The 11,249-nt window shown below is 41.2% G+C and overlaps 1 protein-coding gene across 2 annotated transcripts in view; it reads left to right on the top strand.

Annotated features, from left to right (window-relative positions):
* Positions 1–3,571: 3,571 nt before the first annotated feature.
* Positions 3,572–11,249, top strand: part of RRM2B (ribonucleotide reductase regulatory TP53 inducible subunit M2B) — a 34,567-nt gene continuing 26,889 nt past the window's right edge. Inside the window, exon 1 of one of the 2 annotated variants that reach the window (XM_059042982.2) lies at positions 3,572–3,847. In XM_059042982.2, coding sequence (XP_058898965.1) covers positions 3,800–3,847 — 48 coding nt within the window. In that variant the 5' untranslated portion in view covers positions 3,572–3,799. The remainder of the gene's footprint in view (positions 3,848–11,249) is intronic. The other variant, XM_067017423.1, reaches the window with a different exon arrangement.

The following is an 11,249-nucleotide window of genomic DNA, read 5'->3' as shown; positions in this document are numbered from 1 at the left end:
AAAAGAGAGAGAACACAAATAAATGGAGAGGTATTCCATGCTCATGGACTGGAAAAATTAATATTGTTAAAATGTCCATACTACTCAAAGCAATCTACAGATTCAATGTAATTCCTATCAAAATTCCAATGGCATTTTTCACAGAAATAAAATAAACAATCCTAAATTTATGTGAAACCACAAAACACCCCCAAATAGCCAAAGCAATCTTGAGAAAGAACAGCGAAGCTGGAGGTATCATGCTCCCTGATTTCAAACTACATTACAACAGTATTATAATCAAAACATTGTAGTATGGCATAAAAACAGACACACATATCAATGAAACAGAATAGAGAGCCCAGAGATAAACCCACACATATTTCATCAATTAATTTGACAAAGGAGCCAAGAACATTTAATGAAGAAACAATAGTCACTTCAATACATGGTGTTGGGAAAACTGGACAGCCACATGCAAAAGAATGAAACTGGACCACTATCTTACAGCATATACAAAAATTAACTCAAAATATATTGAGTTTTGAAATATATTTCAAATCATAAAAAACAGAGGCAGTATGCTAGTTAACATTGGTCTTGACAATAACTTTTTAGATTTCACACCAAGAGCAAAGACAAGAGCAAAAATAAATAAGTGGGACTACATCAAACTAAAAAGTTTCTGCATAGCAAAGAAATCCATCAACAAAATGGAAAGGCAACTTACTGAACGGGAGAAAATATTTGCAAATCATACACCTGGTAAGGGGTTAATATCCAAAATACATATAAAAACCCATACAAACTCAGTAGTGAAAAACAAACAATCCAATATAAGGGCACTAATCTCATTCATGAAGGCTCTACTCTCATGACCTAATCACCTTTCAAAGGCCTCACCTCCTAAATATCACCTTGGGCACTAGGTTTTCGACATAAGAAATTTGGGGGACACAAATGTTCAGAACACAGCAGAAGGGGAATAAGACTACCCCTTTTGATGGGAACAGTGTTTGGGATGAGAAACGTTTCCAAATATATTAGGAAAATATAATATGCCACAGAATCTATGAAGATGTAGAATCCTCCTACTCCCAGAGATCTTTTGGTTGCACATTTAATATTTTACATTTGCTCTTCCTGTTAACTTTAAACATCTTGAGGGAAACTAATACATACTGCCTACTACGCTTCAGGCAATATAATAAGCACTGAAATGTGTTTCTGCTGTATTAAGATTATTCAACTCTAATATAAAAATTGAAAGAAACTAAGTATGGGAGCAAATAGCTTGCAAGACATAAGGAGATTCATAAGACATGTTAAGTATAAATAGTAAACAAGTTATTAACCTGTGAGGCATGTTAAAGATAGAATAAACAGAACATAAATGTGTTGAACATAGACAAAAAAAAATGGAACAAATGAGAGTGTCACATACAGAAAGGGCTGAAAGGACCAAGTAATTCTTAAACATTCATACTTTAAGGATCATGTCACTTCCAGATTGATAACTATGTTACCCCTAAATCAACCACTAATTGGTGACATCTATTCTGGCCTCACATAAGCTCTTCCCAAGAAACACAGATAAAACTCATTGCTGCTCAGCAGGCTAATTTAAGCAAGTTACAGCTGTGACCAGGCCTACTTGCTCCTGCATCCCTCCGAAAGAGCAAGTGTATGTTGGCTTCGCTGCTGAGAACCCATGCTCATCCTCAACTCTGGCCTTTGTAACTATACCACCAGCCAGGAAGGCTGATGCAGCAAAGACAGGATATATGAATACTGATTAACAGTTGAATAGTATGGTCCTTCCACTCCCTCCCCTCCCCACATCCTATCTTAAGTAGGTTAGCTACTCCATCTCTTTCCCCTTAATATATGTTTTCAATTAATTTAATAAAACGTGTGATTCGAGTGACTCAATTGAGCCTTCCTGTTCCATGACCTCTAGGATGGCCTGATTACTAGTATACTTGGAAGCTATCACTGTAATTTTCCACCCCAATAGGTGCTTTACAAGTAATATATTAGTAAATCCACACAACAATCTTATGAGGAAGGAATTGAGGAAACTGAGTCTCAGAGAAGCTAAGTGACTTGTCCAAAGTAGCACAGCTAATAAACAAGGGAGCTAGAATTCAGGCCCACGATATGGCTCCAGGATCCACGTTCTTTTCCACTAGTCTCATTCACTTTTGCATCTTCAATACGAATATGATGCCTGACATACAGCAGACATACTGTTTGATGACTTTAATTAAATGGTAGAATCCTTGCTCTTAGTTTATTTGCCACATGGCCTACGATGAATTATCTAACTTAAGACTCAGTTTCCTCACAGTACTTATTTAACTATTATTTCAAGTTACTATTTGTAAAAGTTTTTACTCAGCACTTGGCCCCTAGCAGTTGCCTAAGTAAGAGAGCCTATCTCTCATCCCCCAACTCTAGGACAGGTTTGAGAAAGAGCTTTCATCGTTTTCAAAGCTTAATTTTCTACCCTGTTTTAACCACACTTCCCTCAGCTACATCACAGAACAGGTGCATGTTGTTCAAGGCATGACAAGGTTCCCTCAATATTTCAGCTTCAAAATACTTAAGGAAATCTCTCTTTCACCTCATTCCTAGTTTTTGGACCCAACTACTTTTTCTTTCTGTGGGCAGTTATCTTTAGATAGCTCCCCTGAGAGGCGGGGCCATCGGCAGCCCCGGAGTCTGTCCCCCTCCACACTCTGACTTTCGGCCTTGAAAAGAGCGTTTCGCAGGGAGCCTGGAAGCCTACTGCCTTCGGGCTGGGTAACCTCAGTGGTTTATCCCAAGCCCGCGTTCCTGGTCCGTAAGCGGAGGACCATCGCTGTCTACGGCACAGGGGCGTCCCGGGACCCCGCGGCTCGGTTCACAGCGCGGTACGGCGCCCAGCACTTGCTAAGCGCGTCACTACAAGCTTAGTTTGCTGAACCAGTTCCACAGAGCCTTCAAACCCCGTCCCCGCCTTCCGTCATTCGCCCCCCTCCTCACCCCGACGCCCCACCGACCCGTTCCCGCACACCTTCCGCCGACCTCTTCTCGGTCGCTTAAGGACAAAGCAGGGCAGCCTTCTCTCTTCACCAGTGGTGTAACGGTGCGGCCCTCTTTTCTCACCGAGAGCGTGGCTTCTCCTCAGTACCGCTCCACACGCGAAGAGCGCTCTCTCCTCTTTAGCTCCTCCTGTGTGTGGTCCGACCGCTACCTGGCGGTCTCTCAGGCCGAGTTAGCGCGACATACCGTGTTCCTGAGGCACGGCGAGAGCTGGCTGGAGAGTCTCGACCAGGAGAGATGACCTGGCAGGTCCGGGCACCTCCTGCACCGCGCGACTAGAGGACGGCCTCGCGGGAGAGACCGAAAGCCGAACTCCTCAGGCCACAGACTGGGGGGCGTGGCGGAGGGGGGGGGCTCTGGTGGAGTTCCTCAGGGAGCGAGCGGGGGGCGGGGCAGGCGTGGGGGCGGGGCCTGCCGGAGGAGGCAGGGCCTGGAGGCGTAGGAGGCGGGGCCATCAGGCGCAGGGAGAGACACTTACTGGGCAGGCGGGAGGTGGGGCCGGCGCAGCGGAGCGGGGCCCGCGCAGCGGAGCGGGGCCCGGAGGCGGGAGAGGCGGGGCCGGCAGGCGCAGGGTGGGAGCCTCATTAAACAGGCGGGAGGTGGGGTCGGTCGGAGCAGGCGGGTACCTGAGACCGACTCAGAGAACACGCCGGCCACTTGGTTCTGTCCCAGGTGGAGGTGGCCTGAGGCACTTGGTTCCCTCTGCTCTCGTAGCTCTGGCGGAGTCTGCGCGATGGGAGACCCGGAAAGGCCGGAAGCGGCCAGACCCGAGCAGGAGGAGGTAAACATTGCTGCTCCTTCCTCTCCCGCCCCACAGTCACGCCTGGCCTCTAGATTGCGGGTTGCGGCGGGGATCTGAAAGGTGCAGGAGCGCTGTGGGAAATTTTATTCAGTGCCTTCTGAAACCCGGTGTAGGCCCGGCTTCGAGTCCTCGCTGCAGACGGGTTTCGTCTTTTCGAGCGCCTGGGAGGCAGTCCCCGGGGAGGGGTGAGGAGGGAGCCGGGTTTCTGCTCCACTGCTCTGTTCCGGGGCTACCCAAAGGCAATGCTCTGAGACTTCAGACCGGGGCAAGGCGCACCCCCCTCCCACCCTTCCCTGTTCTGGAGCCCTAGCCGGAGAAATTGAGGCAAGGGCCGAGGACTGGTGGCTCCGCTGGAGAAATGCATGCCATCTCTGGGATCGGTAAAAGGACTTGGAAGGATGCCTGTGGAAATTGACACAGGTGGATGGGGTGGAGATGACAGGTAGAATGGAAATCCTCATAACAATGAAATGATCAGGTTAGGAGGCCAGTTTTCTCAGACCCGGCTAAACTAGCTGTGAATCTTTGGTGTATTACTGTCTTCGTTTATATGGTGGAAGTGATAACTTCCTTCACAGAGAATTAAGTAAAATGCTTTATGCAAAGTGCCCCGGAAGCTGTGGGTGCTTAATAACAACCTTAGTTAACGTGTTCATCTTCTCTGCTATATTAGTAGAGGTACATAACAACAGTAAATAAGCTGGGATTCATTAGATTGTAGGGTTGTAGGGTAGTTCAAATTGTTACACTGTAATTTTCATACCCTGTTTTTATGTAAATACTTCTAAACCTGTTGCTGTGTGTGGTATCTTTGATTATTTTAATAGAGTTTCAGTTCACAAAGACACTTGCTTAGCCCTACATTTCTTCAGAAAGTTGTAGATTCCAGATTTGGGATTTTATTTTATTTTGACTTTGTAAACATTAGTAGCTAGTTAACAAATTGTAAATAGCTCTCAAACTTTTTCTTCCCCTCTTGAAACAAATATAGTACCAATTTCCCCACTCTAATGGGACAACTCAGATATTTTTGTTTGTGCTAGTAGTACCAACACTTATTGAGATTTAAGACCTGGAAGTTAATTTTTATTTATTATCCCTATCTTGATACAGACCCACAAAGACAGGCAGTACTTTAGATCTAGAAAGAATTTTAGTGAGCACCTGTTCCACAGTTTTTAACTCAAAATGCAAGGGTGCCTTAAGTACTTTGTTTCTCTAGATATATTGGTGCAGCATGGTTCATCCTCATCAGAATCACCTGGAAAACGTTGTAAAATATGTAAATTACTGGGCCTATGCCCCAGATGTAGTGAATCAAAATCTTTTCGGATGGGTCTGGGACTGCATTTTTAACAAACACTTCAGGTGATCCTGGTACACATATTTTAAGAACACTGCCTTGAAGAGTTTATACCTTAAAGGGGGTTTGTGACTCTTCTGAAGTTTGTAGATTTTGTATGTGCAGCTGTGAATCTCCTGAGAAAGGGGGTTCAAAGTTTTTATAGTTTCTCAAAATTAACTATCATTAATCTAATTGATAGTCCCTATTTTCAAGGTAAGAAAGTTTAGGCCAGAAAAGATGAAATGATATGCCCAGGACCACACAACTCAGTAGCAGAGCTAGGTTTAAAACCAAGTTCTCATTCCTAGGCCAGTATTCCATCTGTTTTATTAGATTTGGTGGGAATAGGAAAATGAAAACACCTACAAATAGTGTATGGCTCTGACAGCATCCACATATTCTACTTCGCCTGAAGAGTAGGAGAGAGGTGAGGCAAGCAAATGAAAGTGGTGAAATTGGAGGTGGATGGGAGGGAGGGGCTGTGTAGAATGCCAGCCTAGATCAGAGCAGGGTGAGTGCTACCTGGGAAATCTTGATCTAGATGCGTGCCCTAGCATATCCTAGTACCTCTTGGGACCAGGTGACCAGAAACAGGAAGCACTATTCTGAAAAAGACGGTGGAATGTTGCCAAGGAATGACTATGAGAAGATATTTCACATTCTCACTTAACACTTATGCAGTTACAACAAATTTGTCTACTTCCGGTCTTAACCTGCTGTCCAATCCTGTTTACCACTGCCAAATTAATCCATCATTAAACCTGTGCCTCTGTGTCACTCCCCTCAAATAAATACTCCCAAAAGGGTCTCAATTCCCACCAAAACCTGCCCAGCTCCTCAGACCGGCAAAGTCCAGTTCAAGCAGCTCTTTCACACTAACTGCCACATCTTAATTCAGGCTGTCATTTCTACCTCTGAAATCGACACTATAGTTGCTACCAAAATCTATGTTTTTTCTTTTCTAATTTAACCTACACAGGATGTCCAATTTATCTTTCTCATGGCATCCCAATTCATGTTAATTCCTACCCAGAAGCTCTCCATGACTCTCCATAGGAATGATTTTTTTTTTTTTTTTTTTTGGCCGTGCCGCAGGGATCTTAATTCCCCAACCAGGGATTGAACCCGAGCCCTCAGTAGTGAAAGTCTTAACCACTGACCTCCGGGGAATTCCCAGGAATGATTTTAAACTGTGCTCCACAATGAATGCCTGTGAGGAGAGTTGAAGTCTGAGCCTCTCAGCCTCCCAGATATTTGAAAATCTTTGGCCCAGAAAACTCCAAACATCTTAGCCCAGTTGATATCCACAGTGTAGATCCCTTCTGTCTCATCTGTTGATCCTTGCTTTAGCCAAGTCAGGTCACTTCTGCCTTTGCTTTACATCCATTTCAAACAGTTTTAATCCCAGCTGGCTCTTTTTCTTCCATCTTTTTCTGTGAAGAGAGATACCAGCATTCTCTAGTCTGCATTCTCAGCTGTGCTGCTGTATATGTTCTCCCTGAATAATCACATCCATCCTCTTGGCGACTACTCATAGGATCTCCACTCCATTAGGAAGGAAGGAGGTAGTACCTCTGCCTACTACCATAGTGTTATATTTTCAGCTGCCTTCTGGATATCTTGAAACTGAACCCATTATCTTTTTTATTGACCAAAGGCTTTTTTTAAAAGGCTTTTGTGTTTGTAACTTGTTATGGCTTGGGTTGGTGGGGGGAGTTAATTCAAATTAAGCTTTTGTTAAACATCTAATGTGAGAAGTAAGAGTTTTTGTCTGATTCAGTTATTCTCCAGGTGCTGAGCACTTTCTGAGTCTCTTATTTCTCATTTTGATCATCCAGTTGTTGGAGCTGGAAACCTCACGGGCATCTTCAACTCTTCCTTATCCTGTTGTCCAGAATCCAAATTTTAGCAGGAATTATTAAATCTACTTTTGAATATCCCTTAAATCAGTCTTTTGTGTTTCTGCAGCTGATATCCTCGTTCAGGCAAGAGATGGATAGTGCAATAATCTTTTCATTGTTAGCTCCACCTCCAATTTCTCTTCTAATCTAGCCACATTTCTCCAAAAGTGATCATAAAACAAATCTGATTCTGTTCCTTACCTGATTAAAAACTTTCAATGGCTCCCAATAGACTGCATGCTAAGGCCAGATGCATGCCAAAGTGTTATATATCAAAGCAGACCACTTTGACCTGCTCCAACATTTTCAAAAAAATCATCTTAATATCCATTTAAAATGCAAAAAATAGGCACATCCCCATAACCTCAGATAAAACTTGGAGATGGAGTATGTATTTTACTTTATTTTATTTATATACATATTTTTTGCGGTACGCGGGCCTCTCACTGTTGTGGCCTCTCCCGCTGCGGAGCACAGGCTCCGGACGCGCAGGCCCAGCGGCCATGGCTCACGGGGCCAGCTGCTCAGCGGCATGTGGGATCCTCCCAGACCGGGGCATGAACCTGTGTCCCTGGCATCGGCAGGCAGACTCTCAACCACTGCACCACCAGGGAAGCCCCTGGGAAGCCCCTGGAGTACGACGTATTTTAAAAGCTGAAAGTTAAAAAATGTTTTGTTTGTTTCTTTTCGTCAAAATGATGACACTGAGTAAAAAAGAAATTGTCAAAATAGTTGTATCAAATGGCGATAGGAAAATAGCTATGGCAAAATTCATATATATTTACATTCAAGGCCCTTGCATGGTTTAAAACCTGGGCCAATTTTCCAAACAAAATCATAAGTACAACACTAATTGATAAAATGGACTTTTGTCTATTTTATCAGTATAATTTTTTAGGTTAACATATATAACATTACTTATAAAATCAGTGGAATAGTAAATCTATTTTGATGAACCCATCATTTTTAAATTGGTGTATAGATGATAGTTGAAAATTTATATCAAACTTAGTAAAGAATTACCTCGCATAATTTTCAGAAGTTCTCTTAATTCACTACTGGCCAATTCTGTGGATTTATCAACCCTGTAAAATATGTGGATGCCCGTAGCATTCAAAATGCATATGGCTAGTATGCTGCTGTCTGATGCACTCACGTACTTCTGTTGCCACCAGGATCAGTTATCTTTATTTCCAGTGCTGTTTATACCAGTAGTACTTGTATTGTAATGACTTTAATTAATTTATTCATTTTTAAAAATTTTATTTTATTTTTGGCTGCGTCTGGTCTTAGTTGCAGAACACGGGATCTTTTGTTTTGGCATGTGGGCTCTTCGTTGTGGCATGCAGGCTTCTCTCTGGTTGCAGTGCTTGGGCTCTGTAGTTTGCTGGATGCGGGCTCAGTAGTTGTGGTGCGTGGGCTTAGTTGCCCCGTAGCATGTGGGATTTTAGTTCCCCGACCAGGGATTGAACCAGTGTCCCTTGCAGTGGAAGGTGGATTCTTAATCACTGGACCACCAGGGAAGTCCTGTAGTGATTGTACTTTAATTAAATATGTGGAAACTAGTAATATGTGAGTATGAAAAGAAAGTTGTTTCTATGAAAACTTAAACTGAGAGCTTTGGAAAATTCAATAAATGTGAATTGTTAACAAATTCTGTAGAATTAGATGTAAGCAAACAGGTATAAAGATTGGGGAGAATCATAAAAGAGACAAGGATTTTGCACTCAGATTGTGCTACCCTAAGTGTGTTAAAACTAGAAAGTCTTGGGACTCCAATCAGTGTGACAACGACAACGTTTTGGCCTTATAGCAGAAGATTAGCAAATAAATGTAAATGTTTTAAGTGAAATCAAATAGTTTAAGGCATATATACTTTTCTTGTGATTCCTTAATTTAACCAGTTTTCAACTAACAGTTCGTAACTTCGAACAAGAGAGCTTCTATTATATTATTGTTACTATTAGCATTATTGTTTTTTTCCTTTTTGTTTGGTTTTGAAAAAAAAAATCTTGGGTCAAGCCAGAAAAATAGAGACAAATGGTTACAGGGTTTTTGTTGTTGTTGTTTTTAACTGCCTGTCTTTAATCTCGTGTTATTCTTCAGTTAAGCAGAGATAGCTAGAGAAACTTTCATCTGAGTTCATCCAAAAAAAAAAAAAAAGGACAACCTGGAAACACAAGTCCATGCATTAGTGGTTACCTTTCTGTATGGTATAAAACATTTATGTCAGTTACTTTTATTACTGTTTTAAATGATTTAAAACATTTATTATTTTTTAATTGAAGTATAGTTAATTTACAATGTGTTAGTTTAAAGTGTACAACAAAGTGATTCAGTTATACATGTATATATATTCTTTTTCAGATTCTTTTCCATTATAGGTTATTACAAGAGATTGAGTATAGTTCCCTATGCTCTACAGTAGGTCCTTGTAAAAACACATTTTAGAGTGAAATTTTAAATCTAATCTTTGTGATACTAGAGGGACCACATAGTTCTTCAGAGCACACTTGGAAAAGTCATTGTGAAGTGTTTTCTGCCTTTCTGGTTTATCTTCTTCTATGGTCCTCCACATACCATAAAGTCCAGACATAGAAAGTTACTTCCAATTCTTAAAAATGTCATATGCCTTCATGTCTTTTTTCATTTTGTTTTTTCTTCTAAAATATGGGTTCTTAGCCCACATCCACAGAGAATACCCTGCAGAGCCTACAACTTTGGGATGTGTGGTTCTCCTGACACTGTTTAAAAATGTGTGTGGGTTTTTCTTAGCATCAGGAAAAAAAGCAATGTGTCATGTCTAACCCAGTTCAAAAGTCTGTGTTCGTGAAAGCCCCTCTCTTTATATGGCAGTATCTTTCATAATACCCTCCTAATTCAGCTGCTTTTCTTAACAACCCACATCTTATCAGGATGGAACAGGAAGAATATAAGTATCCAAATGTGATTTTCATTCTGCAACAATTTTCATAGATCCTGACATTGATCAGTTATTTATCAGCATTTTCAAACTCCATTCGGGGCAAGGGTGCTTGGTGCCAAAGGGTTGCTGCTTATCATGTCCTTCCCAACTTGCAAGATGGCCCACACAGCAAATATAGTGAAAGTAAAGAATTCCAGCTCTCAATATATACCTGTACCTGAGGGACAAAATATATAACAAAAAGAAAAATGTAGAATCATATCAAAGTGCTACATAGTAATGATAAAAGAAGGTACAATCTAGAAGAACTAAAGGAAGAACAATGTGGGCCACGACAAGTTTGAAATATTTGTTGACTGCAGACCTCAGCCTTTTAAATTGGGACTTAAATATCTCACTTTTTAAGCCTTTCCAGCAGTTTTCTAGTTATTTCATGAATGAACGTTCCCTGACAGCAGTCATAGAAGGTATTGATTGATCAAATATTAACCACTGTAATAGTTCTTTTATCAGTTCTTTGAAGTATGGGAACAGCCTATAGAAAAGGCCAACCAGAAATATCCCAACAGTCAATAATAACACAGTAATAATTTTTAAAGTTCATAACACTTGAGAGTGTGAAAAGTACTTTTATTTGTATTAGCTCCTCTGATCTTTATAACATTCCTTTTAAATAAGTATGGCAAGTGTTACTGTCTTTAATTTACAAGTGATGATGATCAGATTAAATGACTTGCCTAAAGACATGAACAATACTCTGTGCTTATTGTAAGTGAACACAATTTTGTACTTTAATGAACAGTGTAGAGTGAAATATGGTCATTTGTTTCACATCACATTCTGCCGTAGAGGCGGCAATTTCCAAAATGTTGATTTTCAATCTTATCTTTACTGGCTTATCATTCACCTGAGAAATACATCCTCATCAACAACACACTTCATGGTGATTTTAACCTGGTAAAGGAGAAGGCGAATGCATTTTGAGAAAGTTTACTCTGAGATTTTGAAGTTGCACCAGTTAAAAATCACTGCTTTAAGCCTTATCAGTTTGGCTGGTAAGAACCAAAGGATCACTTTGGTTCTTTCAACTTTATTTATAAGGAAATCATTTTTATTTTTCTTGCTTTTTCCTAAAATCAAATTTGCTGATTTCCTCCTCCTGTCATTTCACTGGTTACATCACTACCATTTGTTAAATTAATTTTGCTT

This window comes from Kogia breviceps, chromosome 17 (genome assembly GCF_026419965.1).
Source record: "Kogia breviceps isolate mKogBre1 chromosome 17, mKogBre1 haplotype 1, whole genome shotgun sequence".
Lineage (NCBI taxonomy): Eukaryota > Metazoa > Chordata > Mammalia > Artiodactyla > Physeteridae > Kogia > Kogia breviceps.
This window is presented reverse-complemented; position numbering and strand designations above follow the sequence as displayed.